The 18,550-nt window shown below is 42.0% G+C and overlaps 3 protein-coding genes across 4 annotated transcripts in view; 2 read left to right on the top strand and 1 right to left on the bottom strand.

Moving 5' to 3' along the window:
- cux2b (cut-like homeobox 2b) overlaps positions 1–5,685 on the bottom strand; it is a 74,195-nt gene extending 68,510 nt beyond the window's left edge. The window contains exon 1 of one of the 2 annotated variants that reach the window (XM_028415031.1): positions 5,623–5,685. In XM_028415031.1, the coding sequence (XP_028270832.1) occupies positions 5,623–5,685 (63 nt within the window). Of the gene's footprint in view, positions 1–4,899; positions 5,340–5,622 lie in introns of those variants that run through there. The other variant, XM_028415033.1, reaches the window with a different exon arrangement.
- A 4,993-nt stretch (positions 5,686–10,678) lies between these two features.
- myl2b (myosin, light chain 2b, regulatory, cardiac, slow) lies at positions 10,679–14,592 on the top strand. Its single transcript, XM_028414163.1, has 7 exons — positions 10,679–10,830; positions 12,929–13,021; positions 13,097–13,172; positions 13,425–13,529; positions 13,609–13,687; positions 13,772–13,820; positions 14,193–14,592. Exons 1-7 carry the CDS (start codon positions 10,828–10,830, stop codon positions 14,295–14,297), a joined length of 510 nt encoding a protein of 169 aa, XP_028269964.1. The 5' UTR covers positions 10,679–10,827; the 3' UTR covers positions 14,298–14,592.
- Positions 14,593–15,200: 608 nt separating this feature from the next.
- On the top strand, positions 15,201–18,115 carry LOC114441304 (protein phosphatase 1, catalytic subunit, gamma isozyme). Its single transcript, XM_028414159.1, has 7 exons — positions 15,201–15,602; positions 15,961–16,092; positions 16,173–16,403; positions 16,512–16,616; positions 16,832–17,055; positions 17,212–17,346; positions 17,451–18,115. The coding sequence occupies exons 1-7, from the start codon at positions 15,548–15,550 to the stop codon at positions 17,538–17,540; spliced, it is 972 nt and encodes a 323-aa protein (XP_028269960.1). The 5' UTR covers positions 15,201–15,547; the 3' UTR covers positions 17,541–18,115.
- Positions 18,116–18,550: the final 435 nt, after the last annotated feature.

Below are 18,550 nucleotides of genomic sequence, written 5' to 3'. Positions count from 1 at the left end.
TGTGGGGGTAGCAGCTGCACAAAGACAAGACCAGCTAACACAACAAGCCTGATCCATCTGCTTTTGCTATAACACACCTTTTATATTATTTTGATAAATAAGAGCACATCTGCTTAGTAATAACAAATGCTGGTTTGATACTCAAAAGACCACCAAGAGGCCATCTTTCCTGGGTCTTCTCTCTTCCCACTTAAATGAGGACAAATGGGCCTTACAAATCAGTGGTGTGCACAAGACTACTATTCCTCCAGTCTGGTAAACACTCTCAGAGCAGTGGCACATAATAAGAGTGGCGGAGATCCCCAAAGACAGCCTGGAGAAGGTTAGTGAAGCATTGATCTCATGAGTGTGCCTAGCCCAGGAGCACCCTTCACACCATGCTACCACACATTACATGACAACCAGCGTCTGAACACACAATGTAGCACATTTGGACAGAAAAAAGGCTTTTTTGTCATGAAGGACAAAATGGACAATAGGGAAATAAAATGCAGCAAGTGAAAGCCTTCCAGAGGCAGCTGAGGCATGCTAGGTGGAGAGATGGCTACAGAGAGAGAGAGAGAGAGAGACAGAGACGGAGGGCAGCAGGATTCATTGTAAGCCTAGTAAAATGAACAAGAAAGGACTGGTGCTCAATACGTCTGCAGTGGCGTCAGACAGTCAAAACAAATAAAGCCAAGGCCGCGGTGGAGAAACGCAGCTCAATATGGACTTACTGGGCAGGGGACTGGCTGTCAGTGGGGAGAGAGGACACAGCTTTATACCCGTGCCGATGAGCCATTACCTCCCCCGTCCTGATGCTTCCGCCTGCTTCACTGTGAGGGAAGAAGAGGCTGCCCCACCGCCATGGAGCCATCCTCCACCAGACTAATGTGTCCCTGAAGTTTTGTTAAAGCTGGTTATTTACTCCTGCAAAGCAATTGCTCCAGCCTAGGGGCAGCAGGATGGAGAACACACTTGCTATGAAAAATCTGGCACCTCTTGCAATGAAGCACCTAGTACCTGGGGGGGGGGGGCTCTGTTGATACGTTGGGGGTACTGCTTTTTTTAAACACACCAAGAAGATATATAAACAGCAAGTGAAAAATATGACGATCAATCACAGTATTCCTGGCACTGATTAGCCGCAACAATTTGTAATTAATGTTCACATAACACATTCAGCTGATGTTGTTCAAATGTAGTTTAGAGGGTCAGTTCAATCAAATTACAAAATTATCTTATCTTCTACTTGTGTCTATTTTCATACATCAGTCCACAGTATCTGACATATGACTGTCTTTAGATTGTGCAAGCTGATTTAACAAAGGCTCAGTTCCATTAAGAGTCCGAGTAAGTATGACGGTGAACCAGCATGCACACATGTTGCTCCTAATGTGTCAAGTCAAGATGTCTACTGTAAAAAAGGCTGACCTAATAAAAACCAGGGTCCTCATACAGATCTGTCCAAGTGTCAGGTAGGTGCACCATCCCTTCAACTTACAAATATGGGATACTAAGGAGTCAAGAGTTACATTAGCCAACTGAATAGGGTCGCCTTTACAGCTTCTACTCCAATGTTATAAAATTTACAACCAAACATACTTCCAGTAACAAATTTTAAAAACTAATAAGGCACAAAAATGTGTAATTTCCGCAGAGAGATGCTAAACTGTGATGGTGGTTGTCCTGCACTTGGAATTTTTTTTGAAAGCTATGAACACTGGAAAGGAAATTGCAATCAGCAGCACTATACTGTGGGGGAGGATGTATCTCAGAAATGTATATGTCAAGAGGTAAAGGGGAAAATGTGTTTTTCTTCTTGAACCTTTAATATTAAAGCTTACAAGTATCAGTGATATAAAGAGTAACAACATCACACCCAGGCTTATCAAACAGAACATACTGTAGTCTGCAAACAGGAGCACGAGCACGGCAAAATGATTGGATAGGTATGGAAATCTACTTGAAGGAAGGTCAAAGTGATTAAGCTGACATTAATGACAGGCCTAGTCTTCCTGTGAGAATGCTCACCGTAGCTGTCTCTAAACCCATTTGTCATTCTGCTTCCAACGTTGAAGCATCTGCTTTGAAGTCTCTACCACTAATGCTACACAGAGAGGTTAAACAGCTTAATGCTGAAGTCTGTTTCACTCCTCTCCGCTCTCTAATGTTCCCTCCGTTTTATGTAGCGGGGTTATGGCTCCTGGATTTCACATCTCAATTTGCCCCAGATAGTCCTGTAAAAGCTCTCCTCATTCTTATTTGCTTTGTTGTCACTGTCAAAAGGAAGAGAGGGGCAACCAGAACGATACGGGGACCGTGACAGACATGCCCCACCCATCGATTCACAGAAGACGGAAGCAGGTTAAGAAATGTTTATATACATATGTGTGTATGTATATATGGAGACAGGCATAAATGGTGCAGTTTTAACCGCTTAGTCTGCTGTCGATTAGAGAGACATGACAACAAAAGACAACTCCTTAAAAATGTTAGAATGAGCACATATTACCCACTGTGCAGGTCAGTTTTAAATCCTTTTGTATCTATCACAGCATTTGAATGAAATGATACAGTCATTATGATAAATAATACAAGATCTGAGGCGCTCTGGACTTACTTCTCTCCTCTACAATGAGATTATACTGATGCATGTGACATTAACAATATCAGCAAACAAATATATGAAAGCATGAATGAAAGGGAGACAGAGACCGATTTTCACAGCCAATTTGAGATTGCAGGGTTGGTGTGTGTGTGTGTGTGTGTGTGTGTGTGTGGAAGAGCTACTGGCAAACAGCACACAGAGCAGGCTGGCAGCGGAGGCAGCCAGGCTCACAGGCTGCAAAGCAATTTCACTGTTTGGCAATACTGTTGTCTCTGTGTGTGGATTAGAGCTGACACCAGAGCAACTGAGTCATGCTAAATGTAGTACAATCACAAGCTTTTGTTCCTGATCTAAAACCCCCACTGCCTCTTAGATTCAGGGAAGAGAGACTGGGGAAAAAAAAAAAGGCTGAGAGATGGTAAGCGGAGTATTATTTCGCCATATGAGCGCAGCATTGCGACATGGCTAAAAACAACAGAAGGATTAAAGTAACTAGTAGTGACGGCTCCGAGCCCAAGTTTTTCTCATTCAAAATCAAGTCTGTTTTGTTGGTGCATGTCTGCTTGACGGCAATTAAACTTTAGAAAAAGGGTGCGATAAACAAAAGCACAAAATTTAGCTGACTGTACTCAAACTGGACGTCTACCTGAGTCGACCACACCTTCCCAGCACCTGGTTGTCCAAAAGGCTTTTTACAGCTCCTCTCTCTCTCTCCCTCCCTCCCTCTCTCTCTCTCCAGGTACCATATTGGCCCAGAGTTGTTTCTGGGCCTGGCAGGACCTGGCAGGACAGACCCTGACCCGTCCTTTTCATGCTCGCCCACGGAAATGCCATCTGGCTGGTGTGAATGATTACCACAGCAACGGCCGGGTGACCTGCAGCCAGCAGGAACCAAGGTCACTCCACCTCAGCGCTTCGCACTTTCCCTGCCCTCTTTTCATCAGCCTGCGGGTGAATTATTCATCCTGTACAACACACAGGCACAAACCTACTGCACACTTAGTTTACCCATATAATAACTCGTAATGAGAAAGTAAACGTTGCAGCGTGAGCCACTACAATAAACAGCTTTCAGATGTCCTCAGATATAGCAACAATATCTACTCTTCTATACGGACACGGAAGGTGAAAGAGCTGTAATGATTTTACACCGGCAGAAATGTGCTCCCACCATGACTGAATGTAAAATAAGTGAATTAATTGATTTCTGACACATGTAGCTGAGGATGTCACGGTTAAGCTACGGGCACATTTGCAACCAGAGACTAAGAAGAATATTTACCATCAGTAGGACAATGTCCTCACATCCATGCCAGAGCTGAGGAAAAGAAATCAACACACATGCATTTTAGAAGGCATCACTTAATCCAATGTAACCTTCCACCTGTTCATCAGTGGAGGAATTATTTATCAATGAGATGGCAGTGAAGTAGAATGAGGCACTTCATTTCATTGTAAGTGCAAAGGGATTCATGGAGACACCAGTGACTTTTCTGCAGGTGTCCTGGATCTTTCCATGCTGGCTGGAGGCTATAGCCTTTCTTTATTATCCACCACCACATTGCTCGTGACACTGGGTAATGGCTCAGGCATCCTTCAGGGGCAGCTCACACTAAGCACCCAGGCTACTCAGTCACATTTAATGACAAAGCCTGCATGGATATATACACATCTGTCTTTAAAAAAGCCGAAGACGATAGTCAGCATGGAGGACGCTATAAAGCCGCAACAATAGCTCTCTCCCTGTGTGGATCCCAGCCTGGGTGAGGGAGAGGAGGTCCAGCGGCTGGAAGCCGGAATAACACTCGAGCAACAAACACAAGAGAGAGCCACCAGATCTGATTTCTGCTCCTGGGTAGGCTTTTCCGAGGGACCCGGACTGCCATGCTCCTGTCATTTCTCATGTTACAGAACATCAGTCAAACGGCGCAGACGGTGCCCTTGCGCCGGCCGAGGCTGATTTACAAACATTAGCGGGGAATACAATTACACAGCCCCCCCGGCCGAGCAGCCCTATGCGGCTTCAGGAGAGGAGAGGAGAGGATGGGGGTGGAGGTGGAGGGGAAGAGGAGGAAGAGGAGGAGGAGGTGGTGGTGGAGGCTGGAGTGGACACTGAAAACAGCGTTTAGCTTTCTCAACCTTATTCCAATGTTTGCTTCCAAGCTCGTCAGCGCTGTGGTTTATAAAGGTAACTTTGAGCCGAGTCCGTGAGGCTAAGGGCTCCACCGCACCGGGCTGCGGAGCCGACATGCTATGTAACGGGACTATGTGTGTACATGTTACGGTTGTGATACAAACAAACTGCTCACCTGCCACATTCTCCACGCTATTAATCACAAACATTTTGGTGCCAGCGACATGACAGTCCAGCGCTTCAGCGTGTAAAAAAAAAAAAAAGCTCGTCTTTCAACAACTATCAGCCGCGACTGACGCTGTCTGCACGGGCAGTCTGCACAGAATTCATCATTAAACGTCCACGAAATAAACTTTCCGGATCACAAATAAACTTCCCGACGTGTGAATTCTACTACTTACAAAAAAAACAAAACAACAAAATGTCAAATTAAAGAGACTACAGGCTGCTGGGAGACAGCAGCAGAAACGCAGCGGCCGTCGACACAAACCGCATAAAACATTAAGCTGGGTGAAAAAGTTACAGCTACGTCCAACAACAGCGATTCAGAGGCGCATTAAAAGTTTCCGTCCGTGTGAGCACGGCGCGGCTGGAACACGGAGGAAGAGCAGCCGAGGAGCGACACGCGTGGAGGCATCAGTGCTGTCCGCGGTGCTGATCCCAGATCGGTGTGGCTAACACACAGAGAGAGGCTGCGCTGCTCCGCGGTCGCTCCACCGCTGATCAATGATTGAACTGAACAAAGGCAGAAGAGGGATCAATTTCTAATAACTATCAATGCAAACACCGCTAGCTTTCGCCCTACATTCAGCCAAAAAACGAGACAACACAAAGCGGAGCACAGTAACGAGACATACCGCTGCAGAAATAAGCCGAGAAAGGTGAGAATAGCACTAACCTGAAGCCGCCGTAGATCAAATTTCTTCCAATATTGAAACATCGATCCTACATCGGCGGCCATCTTGGGGGATATTGAGGAGATTTTTTTCAGCGGCTGCAATAAATATGTGGGCTGGATTCCCCCTCGTTAAACAGCGTTTACCATCAGCGGTCCCACTTTTTTAAAAAAAGTAATGAACACGCTTAACACGAGGGTCCGCCGATATGTTTGACAAGTTCGCCGACATGATTTTGTTTCTCTGTGGAAGTAAAAAAAAAGAAGAAGAAGAAGAAGAAGAAGAAAGGAGGGGGGAAGTGGACAATATTTTTGCCCGCAAAAAAAGTAACGCAAAAATGTATCCGTGCCTCAGCCCCCAACATTAACTGGACAATTACACTTGATTTTTTTTTGTTTTTTTGCTTTGGTAAAGTTATCAATACTGACGTAAAGCCCGAGGTTGATCAATACCGTCTGGAAAAGGGAAGGAGATGATGTGTAGATTAGTGGAGTTCTGGGAATTTAGCCAAGCCTACTTTTTTTTAGCGTGTTTATTACAGGAGCACATGGGGCAGTGTAATTAGAGGCAGAGCCGCAAATTAGAATGAGCTACATTATCGATACACGTTCACTTCTATTATTACCCTGTCACCTGGTCCACGCGGCGTTTTCTTATCATGCAAAACAGATGATGTGCTATGTTTAAAAAAAGACTGTGCACACATGCTGTAACTAAACTAATATCAATGTAATTTAAGTCTTTTTAGATTATTATTAAAACTAATTACTAACTCTAAGACATTATTACTTTGAAAAAAGTCTATTAAACATGACATACTACAGTATTTTTGTGTCTATACAGGCTGTAGATGTCCAAAGCGTTATGACTTTACTGATTATGCAGTGTAATCGTGCCATTAATGACAATATTGAATGCATTTTTGACTATTATTATATGCATTTTCTGACTATTGACAGCAAAGCTTTGGCATGAAAGTGTCACAAAATGGACTTAATAAAGCATGAAGCTCCTCTTTTGTCTACTTAAAATAACTCGTTCCTCTGGTCACAGGCTCAGCACCGCTGCCAGGTGCTCCCCCTGCTGACAACCACACAGTCACAGGCAAGGTTATGATCATTGTGTGATTTCCTCCATTAATTACCATCGCCCAGTGCAGGTATCCTTTAGGAACAGTGGCTTGCACCACGTTTTCAGTCGCCCTCACACGCCACAGCCTCAGAGCTGATATGCTTTATGAAAATCAGACCCATGCAGGTAGAAAATAATATTCTCATGAGTCATATTCTAAGCACCTCCAGGGACAATGACATATTCCTCTGCCACTCACCAACACCCTGAAGGGGAAAGTAAAGAAAGATTATTAAAAGTTTTTCTTATTGCGTTTTATTTATGGCTGCAGGGAGAGGATGAAGTGTTGGATTCAAATGAAATAAGGGAGGTGTATCAGAAAAAAACACAGTGTTCACAATTGAGCCTTAGAACACTCAGAAGGGCTTTTTTAATTTTACAACTCATTAAGGTATTAAGATAATGAATTTGAGAAATGGCATCAGTCCTAAAGTTGATGCTGAATAATTACCTGGCTTAGATTTGAAAGAACCCAAATGTAGTATTTATTAAAAGGATCTGATCAGTGACAATACATTCTGTGAGAAGTGTACTTATACGGAAGATTTCTCCTCAATAACAGGATGAATAACGGAGTGACAGCAGAAGAGGCTCTGACCCAGGAGTCCTCAGTAAGTGAGGACATATACAGCACATAGTGTTTTCTTAACTGAATCTTAAACCTTGTCTCTGCGCACTACCTGCTAACACCAGTGACTCCCTGACTGCTGACATGTCAGGCAGTTTGTAATCACAGACTTTTTCAGATGTCAGATAGGAACACTGTGTTCTGGATCAACAGGAATGTAGAGCGAGGTGAGGCGAGGCAGCTCAGTGTGGGGGACTCAGGTGGGACCTAATCCTGCACAATCTCCACCTCCAGACGCTGATGCTCTGTGTGCCACGTCCCAGAAACCGCTACGGACCATGAGACTGAGAATCTCATGGCCTCTATCAGGTCCGAACGTACCTCTGAACACACTGTGGATCACAAAGCACTCTTCCAGTAACCTTTTCACCTCATTCAGATCTGTTCTGAGAAAAGCTTAATCTGAACGATGGTTACTTAAAACAAGGACTATGTGTTTTTAAAGGGTCACTGAATGAGGGATTTTTTTTTAAACTGCTGACTAATTTACTAAAATGTCATGTATTTGTTGAGTTATTGATGTAATTTATTCGAGAGTTTGGTGACTTTACAACCTGAATCACAATCATAAAAACAAACTGGGAGTCTGTCCTCACGTCAGATAAAAGCTACACCATAACATCTGCTACCACACCCCCTGTATTTTAACTGTGTGTTAATGTTTTACTGTTTACGGTTAGTTTTTAAGTTATCATTACCTCAGTGACTGATTTTTAAAGGGAGTTCAAACTAAACAGAATGTATGAAACAACATGTTGAGAGAAAGCAAAGGACTATTTGCATTCCACTAATATTATTTAACATTACTTTTTGTTATTAATCTACTAATCTATACTGAGTTTTATGCAGAAGATCATATTTGCAAATACAAACATGTTAAATAGCTGAACCCCTATAATGCATCTACACTTTGACTGTATTAGGTGATTAGTGGACCATATAAAGGTTTAATGATTTATTCATTAGAAGATGAAATAATGTCTTGCAATTTTTATGAATAGAAATGATATCAACATAATTATAACACCTCATTTGAGTGGGATGCAGATGATTTGCCGAGCCATTTGGTTGGAACTAAAACTTATCAAGAGATAAAACACACTTAGAAAATGGATCGTAGGACTGTACGATGTGAGTCGATTCAGTGTTGCTGAGGACAAGTCAGGATGTGGGTGGCGATGCAGACGGTGAATGTTGTGGGTTGCTAGCACTATCTACTGGACGAACTGGGTAAATGAATGGTCAGGGAGGCAAAGGGGAAGTCTGCAATGAAACATTAACTCCACTTCACCTACTCTAAAGATTAACTATATGGTTAAACATTGACCGATGTGTTTGTTTTAATGTCTCACTGTCAGCCGGCACAGTTTTCCAGCTGTAAGAATTTGACCATTTAAGCATTTTTTAGTAACATATCAGTAAGTCAAGCCTGTAGTAAACTGTAGTAAAGTAAACTGCTCTCAGATTAAAGTATTAAATGTTTTTTTTTTTCCCACAATTGTTTTATTATATCTGAAGTCACATGATCATTAGTGCTATATTCAGTTTGGTTTACATGGGCAGCAGAGAGAGATCTGACCCGGTCATTTTGCTGAGATTAGCCCTCAGATTAAGCTCATGTAACTCACTCTGTAACTCTCACTGTTTAAGATATTCCACCTCATCGCCCTGTCTGAGTGCTTTATGTTGTGTTTTAAGGGGTTGTTGTGAAGGACGGACTGTCATCAAGTGAGTTTGACTCCATCCGTCTCAATCTATTTAAATGTCAGCTCTCAGTCTATCACGTGTGAGCTCTTTGGTGCATTACCCCGAAATGTGTCCACTTACTTTAGATCCCTTGCAAAGTGTTGAAAGGGTCATATCAAACAGATGTTCATCAACTCAAAATAAACATGAGACATTATAACATCAGCATGGATCACTGTGTTTCAAATTAAACATGTCAAAATGAAATCTGGGGGAAAAATAAGTGTAACTCTCCAAATACAGTCTAGACTGTCAGCAAGAGATTAAAGATTAAGGCACATACAATACCCTCCATATACCAGGTTAGCATATACATAGGCCTACATATTAATTAAAAATACAATTAGTACAATGAAACAGATGTTTAACTGAGCAGTGTACCACTTTAGATGACTTATCAAGATGATATATAATGAGTAGAACAGTATGCTTATTAGGAATTTGAAGCCAAGACAAGACTAAAAGACTGGAAAAGTCTGTGCAGCATCTCACAAATAAATGGATCATTAATACGAGGATCCCAGAGGGGACCAGTCTATCAGAAGTAGAGATGAGAAAGGATTCATCACACTGTGAAAGCAACAGTCCAACTGCAGCTACACTGTATGGATTACATTTCATAATCTGGAACTCCAAAGAATTTGTAGATTTTATATCTCCAGTCCATAATATCAGAAACCAAAGAAGGACGCTGAATTAAAAACTCAACTCACCTGTCACACTTCACTTTTAAGACTTGTGTGAAGTGGAAAATCATCCTGCTGTCTAACAAAGACAAATCTGGAGTTCATTTTGAAAATCGTTTGCGTTACATCCTCCAAAAGAAAGAGGGACCCGTGAAGACACCATTAATACCGAATGATATTCACAGGTTTTAGAGCAACATGAGGTGCTGTCCAGAGGACATATTTTTACAGGGAAGGGCCTTGGTTTTTCTCCAACTAGACAATGGCAGCATGGCTGTGCAGTAAGTCAAAGTGCTAAACAACAAAGGACAACAACAAAGGAGGTGTTGAAGTGCTGAGCAGCTGAAATTCAATATCAAGCAAGAATGGGAGAACAATTCACCTTCTACAGTGCAGCATTTGGTCTCTTCTCCAACATTTGCTGTCTTTGTGCAGTTTTAAATCAAATATAGGGCTTAAGGGATTGTTTTTGTTACATATTTTTCAGAAACAGGAACATAAATGCTGCTACTCACACATGATATGAAAACTGTTTCCCCCTAATGCTTTCCACAGCACTACACGCTGTTTATTTCCAGGTCTTACCGAGGCTCAGAAAGCTTTATCTAACGGTTCTGTTTATTGTCCTACCAAGAAGAGAGGAGCCTTGGTCTCTGTGGAGCACTAACAGGACAGCTGGATGATGGATCCCATCAAGTGCAACTGTCAGTCACAAACACAACTGTCCTTCCCAAGCCAAAGCTATGTCCTGTTGTTATTCTGGGGCCTATGTAATGGGGTATGTGTGTTTGGCTATTATCCCTAAATCTCATGAACTCTGACAATGGTGGTGCAGTGAGAGAATAGTCCTCTTTACCTGGGACGCTGCCTAAAGAAGGCATGGAATATTTATAGAGCATAAGCATGCACCGTTATAGAGGAGAGAGGGGTCAGTATATCTAGCCCTGGTTTTGGTGCGCTGCTCCATCACACAGCAGCAGGGATACTGCCTGGTCCTCATCGGGCTTCACTGAAACATGGTGAGTGGACAGAGATTTCAACGTCAATGCATTTTATCTAGCAGCACCAAACATCCTGATCTGCTGCATGCTTAATGTGTTTACAAAGTATTTCATACATTTGTATACTGTCACGGTCTGTTTGATGAATTATACATCTTGCTCTACTCAGGCCAGTGATAATGAATCAATACAGTCCATGTCAATACGCTTATGGGTACTGAATACTGATTACATTTGTTCAATAGGACAGAGCTCCAGTTGTCCTATTGATGAAGTATTGATTATATTTGTCTACTTACAATGATGAAATAAATAAAATAGCACAACATAGCTGTGACATAGAGAGGAGAGGAGATAGCAGGGAGGGAGACGTTTGACCTCTAATCCATCGATGGGCCTATTCTTCAGTTTTACAATATTTCAGGCAAGAGGAAAGGAAAAGAAAGCAAAGGAAAGGAAAGGAAAGGAAAGGAAAGGAAAGGAAAGGAAAGGAAAGGAAAGGAAATTAAAGGAAATTAAAGGAAAGGAAAGGAAAGGAAAGGAAAGGAAAGGAAAGGAAAGCAAAGGAAAGCGAAAGGAAAGGAAAGGAAATTAAAGGAAATTAAAGGAAATTAAAGGAAAGGAAAGGAAAGGAAAGGAAAGGAAAGGAAAGGAAATTAAAGAAAAGGAAAGGAAAGGAAAGGAAAGGAAAGGAAAGGAAAGGAAAGGAAAGGAAAGGAAATTAAAGAAAAGGAAAGGAAAGGAAAGGAAAGGAAATTAAAGAAAAGGAAAGGAAAGCAAAGGAAAGCAAAGGAAAGCGAAAGGAAAGGAAAGGAAATTAAAGGAAATTAAAGGAAATTAAAGGAAAGGAAAGGAAAGGAAAGGAAAGGAAAGGAAAGGAAATTAAAGAAAAGGAAAGGAAAGGAAAGGAAAGGAAAGGAAAGGAAAGGAAAGGAAAGGAAAGGAAATTAAAGAAAAGGAAAGGAAAGGAAAGGAAAGGAAAGGAAAGGAAAGGAAAGGAAAGGAAAGATGAGGAAAGGAAAGGAAAGGGGGAAAATGAGTGAATGGAGGAGGAAAAGGAAGAAGACAGGAAAGAGGAGAAGAAGAGGAAATTTTAAAAGCACAGAAAAGGACGGAAAATAAGAGGAACAGGCCAGATAAAGGAAATGAAAGAAAGGGAATGGACAAAAGAAAGAAGAGAAAAGGAAAAATGGGAAAAGATGGCAAAGAACAGAACAGATAAGTAAAAAGAAAGGAGCTGAAATAAGAGATCTAAAAAGGAAATAAAGGAAAGGACAGAACACAAGAGGAGGAAACAAGGTGAGGAGAGGATAAGAATAGTAATGGACAGAGATGGAAACAATGAGAGACGAGAACAAAGGACAGGAGAGGAGCAGTGTAACACGATCAACAGGTGCAGCCCACGAGGAGGTGTATTATTTTGAGCTATAAAGTTTATGACAGTCCAATCATGACCCGCGTTGGGCTGCATCCAGAAACAGCAAATTCTGTCCCATGAATCCTCTTAAAGAAATCAACGCAGAGCCCGAGGTCCCGTCCGTGAGACACACAAGTGTTCCCGAGCTAATCCACAATGAGGGTTAGACAGCAGCTGTCGAGAGGCCTGCGAATCCAAGCAGCATGATGTCATCGCGCTGCATCCCCTTACACTGTTTTTCACAGTTCCTTGGCAGACATGTAAATAGCTCAACATAATCCTTTCCTTGGAGGGATTTCTGATCAAACAGGGCTCCGTGTACCATCCTGTCATCGCCCTGGCCATATAGAATAATCCCTCATGTGATCATGGGACTATGGATGTGCAGGCAGAGGACCACACCCTCCCCAGGCTTAGTCTACATTCTCATAAAATTGGAGGCACGAGTAAATATTTCCATAACAAACTGACAGTGTTTGTAATCCGTCCTAATGAAACGAGCGCCCCAATATAAACCTCGCCTGTTGTGCAAATAACGCCCCAACACTGGGTTGAGTTTGCTGAGCACTGGCTTGTTACCACAGAGAGGCACGTGTGTGACAATAAAAGCGATAATGAGTGAAGCTGAAAGCAGAGAGCCAGGTGATGATGCTGCCATTAGCATTGGATCTAATCAGATTGTCATGTCAAACCCTGCAGTCACCCAAGAAAGCCAAGAAGAAGGCTGCAGAGGGAGCCAGCTCCAATGTGTTCACCATTTTTGAACAGGCCCAGATCCAGGAGTTCAAAGAAGCAAGTATCTCACATTCAGTCTGAGTTCACAGCTGATACTGTAGACACAGCACGTAACCTGTGAAACCTCTGCAGGCCTTCACCATCATGGACCAAAACAGAGACGGCTTCATCGACAAGAACGACCTGAGAGACACCTTCGCAGCTTTAGGTGGGCTCACTGTGTGGAAGCCTGTCTTCTTCCAGACACAGACACATTCAAAGAAACAAGACAGAACACCACTGTTAAAGCACTACTAAGGCAAAATATTCAATTGACTCAGATGAGAGCACTCTGAGGAAGTCACCGTGGTTTACGACGGCCATTTTATTTTACCCTGTATCGAACAAACAATCAATTAATTGACATTCATCAATAGTGAACATGAATTACAGCCCTGGCCTCCATTCCATCTTTCTCCAGGCCGTTTAAACGTCAAGCAGGAGGAGATTGACGACATGCTGAAGGAAGCACCAGGGCCAGTTAATTTCACCGTCTTCCTCACCATGTTTGGGGAGAAACTAAAAGGTGAACTGTGAGGTGCTGCTACATGACATCGTATTATCTGTGTAGATACTTTGATTTTTCATCAGTGCCTTTTCTTCAGGTGCTGACCCGGAGGAGACCATCCTCAACGCTTTCAAAGTCTTCGACCCAGAGGGAACTGGGTCGCTTAAGAAAGACTTGTGAGTAACAGTGGCAGCACTTTTTTATGACAAATGACCATGTCTGCTCACCGTCACTGCTTCTTCTTCTTCTTCTTCTCACAGTGTGACAGAGATGCTGACCACCCAGGCGGACAGGTTCAGCCCTGAGGAGGTTTGTGTTCCAGGGATGCACCAATTCAGTATTAGTGTTGGACATAATCTCCAATATCGGAGCTAGCTGTGGTGTCAGACAAAGGGACCATGGGGCCGATACGTTCACTTCAGTTCTATGTTTACAATGCATCCTACACATCAGCATGACAGTAGACTGTACTCACACCAAACACACAGAGCAACAGCGTGGAGCCAAAGAGTCAGCTGTGTGGATGATGGCTACTTATAATTTCTATTAAGGAAATGGTGTTTTATCAGTATTGGCCAATACACAAATCCCAAGTATCAGTGTGATTATTGAAACAAATTTGGATCAGTGCATGCCTAGTTTAAAAATTAGATTACATTTATTTTTAATCCATGCCCACAGATGGAACAGATGTTCGCCGCATTCCCTCCAGATGTAGCAGGAAACCTAGACTACAAAAACCTGGTGTATGTCATCACACACGGCGAAGAGAAAGATCAAGAATAGATGGATTCATCCTGAGATTACCCCCCTGGATGTTACAGAGCGTGATCACACAGGCCACAGGAGAAGCGGGACGCTAACAACAATACTCCTTTTCCATTTTAGAGTCAATTTTAATGTTGTAAAAATATAAGAATGCGATCATTGTGTATTAATTGATGTGTATATATTATTGCACTCGTTACTGCATAGGTGAACTCAAATGTTAATTTGATTACAAAATTTAAAATATTGAAAATGTAATCTGGGTTCTATAAGATGTCTTTAATGAAGGAATAAAGGAAGGCTGATATCACCAGCAGGAGTACTGAATAATATTTGACACTTATTTTTATGTACTATGGACATATCATATTTTTTGCTTGATGAGACAGACTTGCAGGCTTACCGTGCTCATTTTACTTTACTTCATCTGAAAAAATGAATTAAAATGTATTTTACCTGTTGATACGCTATTACACCTTTAGTACACCTTTTACATCCTTTTCCTTTGTTACGTGTAACATAGCTGCACTGATTCAATGAATGAAATAATGCTCACTAATCAAACACTTCTGACATTCCTTGAAACTAACACACAACAGTGTGACAAAATCATTTAAATTCCTGAAAAGTGTATCACATTAATGGTGACAAACATATAAAATAAATACAGCCTATAAACAAACAAAAAACGTAAACACATTTCTCCCAGACAATAAGTAAAGATGTCTTAGTAAAATGTTGTGTTTGAACTCATAATATTGAATTTATCACTGTGTCAGTTTATTACACATGATTAGTATTTTTTAATATATGCATTGCAATTCTTATCGGGCATAATCTGTAGTTGCGTTCTCCATCCAGTCCAGTAGGAGGCAGCAGCGGAGCAGCTAGCAGCAGCCTCCTTGAAGCAGCTAGCTAGCTGTACAAGGTGCGGCAAAGGAAAAACAGAGACGGGACACCATCGCTAGCTGACTGCTAGTGCGGTTGACGTTTATTTTTTACTCCCCCGTTTATTAACAAAAGCCAACATTGGATGTTTATTTTTTTTAAATCTATGACGTCTTTGTAGCTTATTAGTTTGTCAAAATTATATAAGTGCAGCTAAACGGTAGCAGGGTGACAACAACATCTTTACCCACAGCCGGAAAATTAAACAAGCTAACAGTAGGTAGCTAATGCTAGGATAGCTAGCGGGCTAGCTTTCACAAGTGCGTTAACGCCAAGACCTAGATTTGACTGAGTCGATTAATTTAACAACAACGCTTACCATGGCTGATGTCGACAAGCTCAATATAGACAGCATCATCCAACGTCTTTTAGAAGGTAAGAAAATGCTAAAGTATGACCCATAAAAGGCTTATGTCTATGTCTGTGTTGTGAGATAGACGGCTAGTGATAGCCTATGTTTATCATCAAGTGTTTGTTGTCTGAGTCTGTGTTTTTATGTCACGTCAACCGTCAGTCATCACTTAACGTATCCGTTGTTTGAAGTTATTCATAAAGCTGGAGAGCATGAAACGATATACACACTGCCCCATACATACACACTGCGCATTCCTGACTGTCTGTGTCTGTTCGTGAGCAGCCACAATAGAGATACTGTACCGAGCATGGCCCACGTAACTGAATCAGTGGTGAAACTATGTTTTTACTGATCTTTGTTTATGTTTTCTTGCTGCAGTCAGAGGAGCAAAGCCTGGCAAGAATGTGCAGCTGCAGGAGAATGAGATTCGTGGATTATGCCTCAAGTCCAGGGAGATCTTTCTCAGTCAACCCATTCTGCTGGAGCTGGAGGCCCCTCTCAAGATTTGTGGTAAGTAAGGACTGGATGTAGCATGGGACTTAAAGGACGACTGCATGTGACAGCCACATTAATGTATGTTTCTCTTGCAGGCGACATCCATGGGCAATACTATGACCTGCTGAGGCTCTTTGAGTATGGGGGCTTCCCTCCAGAGAGCAATTACCTGTTTCTTGGTGACTACGTAGACAGGGGGAAGCAGTCTCTGGAAACCATCTGTCTTCTGCTGGCCTACAAAATTAAATACCCTGAGAACTTCTTCCTGCTGAGGGGAAACCATGAGTGTGCTTCAATCAACAGAATATATGGTTTCTACGATGAGTGTGAGTTAAACGTAGAATTTATATAAAGCTTCTCGTGTGTTTAGCTACTGTGTTACTGCTGTAAGTAAATGAGGAAGTTAAATGTAACTTCTTGTCTTCATGTGTTAGGTAAAAGAAGGTACAACATTAAGCTCTGGAAGACCTTTACGGACTGTTTTAACTGCCTCCCCATTGCCGCTATTGTTGATGAGAAGATCTTTTGCTGCCATGGAGGTAGGCTTCTATGTGCAGAATTTGATCATTCACAATGTTTTACACGTTTCTATTAACTGGTGAACTTGTGTGCAGGCTGTCTACCATTTACGTCAGCCACTCTCATTTGTCCTTGCTGACTTTGCAGTTTGTCAACAGACATGGGCCTCGCCCGCTTATTATAGGAACTGATATCGGTGTGTTTACTTGTGTGTTTACTTTGCCGTTCCGTTCAGGACTGTCACCTGACCTTCAGTCCATGGAGCAGATCAGGCGCATCATGCGCCCTACTGACGTGCCGGACCAGGGTCTGCTGTGCGATCTGCTCTGGTCCGACCCGGACAAGGATGTTCTGGGCTGGGGAGAAAACGACAGGGGTGTGTCATTCACCTTTGGCTCTGAGGTGGTTGCCAAGTTTCTGCACAAGCATGACCTGGATCTGATTTGCCGTGCCCATCAGGTGATCACACACATCTTTTATCAATACAAGTGTGGTATAATATAAGTTCTCCAGACAAGGTATACAGAAAAATGTGTATTTGGACAAAAAAGGTTAAAAGCTGCTCTGCTAGCCTATTTACAACACTCTGCACCTTCTTTATTGTCTCACTTGCAGGTTGTCGAGGACGGCTATGAATTCTTTGCAAAGAGGCAGCTCGTCACTTTGTTCTCAGCGCCTAACTATTGTGGGGAGTTTGACAATGCTGGTGCCATGATGAGTGTGGATGAGACTCTGATGTGCTCTTTTCAGGTACCGTGTATTCTGTTCCTTTTTATGTATTTATTTATCAATATTTTAGACTTGTGCAGGCATCCTGTTAAACATTCACTACTTTTTTTATATTCCACTCATAGATTTTGAAACCCGCTGAGAAAAAGAAACCCAACGGCAGCCGTCCTGTGACTCCCCCCCGCAACATGGTCACCAAGCAAGCCAAGAAATGAGTGGGTGGGCTGGGGGACAGCTGGTCAGAGTCTCACTTCTCGGTTCTGCTTTCGTCTCCTGCATTTGAAGGATTGGCTCTCCTTCGTGCTGCCAATACTGAAAAGATCCACTCTTACTCGATGAAAGCAAAATATTTAGTTATTTCGTCCACAGGGGTAAATTGATATGTCACCATGAAAACCTCAGGTGTTTTGCACTCCATTTTGCAGCTAGTCTTTGCCACATATGACTGTTCAATCAGGAAAAATGTAACAATACGGCTACTTATGCACAGGAATGCCTTGTTTGAAGCTGTGCACAATTTTTCCACTTTCTTTCATGTCTTATTGATTTGTCGTTTTTTTTTCTCACTGTTAGTAATGGTTATTAATGGCTATAAAACTATGGGGAACGTCACAAACACCTGTTTACTTCTGTAAACTTTATTTACAGTTAATTTGACGTCAGTGTTGTTAAACATTGACTTCACGTTGCATCACATTTTTAAATAAGTCTTGTGCTAAATTAAAATAAAGAAGCACTCTTATAATGTCTAAATCTTTCTAATAAACTTTGAGTGTATTTTAGGGGGAAATTGTGTCTGAGTGTTGATTATTTCAAGAACAAAATGACAACTAAAGAATCCTGTTTGTCCAACACCCCAGACCTCAGAGAGTCAGAGAGTGCACCCACAAGGGGGAGACACATGTTACCTCCAAGTCCTCTGCTCCAGGAAAATGAATGTAGAGTGAAATATTGTCTACAAATGTATGTACAATGTGAGTGTGTGTTTTATTATTATTATTCTATTTTATCCCATTGTTGTTCCTTTGCAGACATTTTTCTCTTTATTGTACATTTTCCCTTTAAGCTTCTAATAGCCATATTATTTTAACTGTAACCTCTCCACACATGTATATAAGCGCAGTTTAAATACCTGTAACAGAGATAAAGTTGACTGAATGTGGTATTTCCTTATTTGGAAACGTAGATTGCGTAACGATGTCTGACGTCAAAGCAGTCACAAGAC

The sequence above is a fragment of the Parambassis ranga genome, chromosome 9 (assembly GCF_900634625.1).
Source record: "Parambassis ranga chromosome 9, fParRan2.1, whole genome shotgun sequence".
NCBI classification, from domain to species: domain Eukaryota; kingdom Metazoa; phylum Chordata; class Actinopteri; family Ambassidae; genus Parambassis; species Parambassis ranga.
The sequence above is the reverse complement of the archived record's forward strand: the minus strand, read 5'-3'. Positions and strand labels throughout refer to the sequence as shown.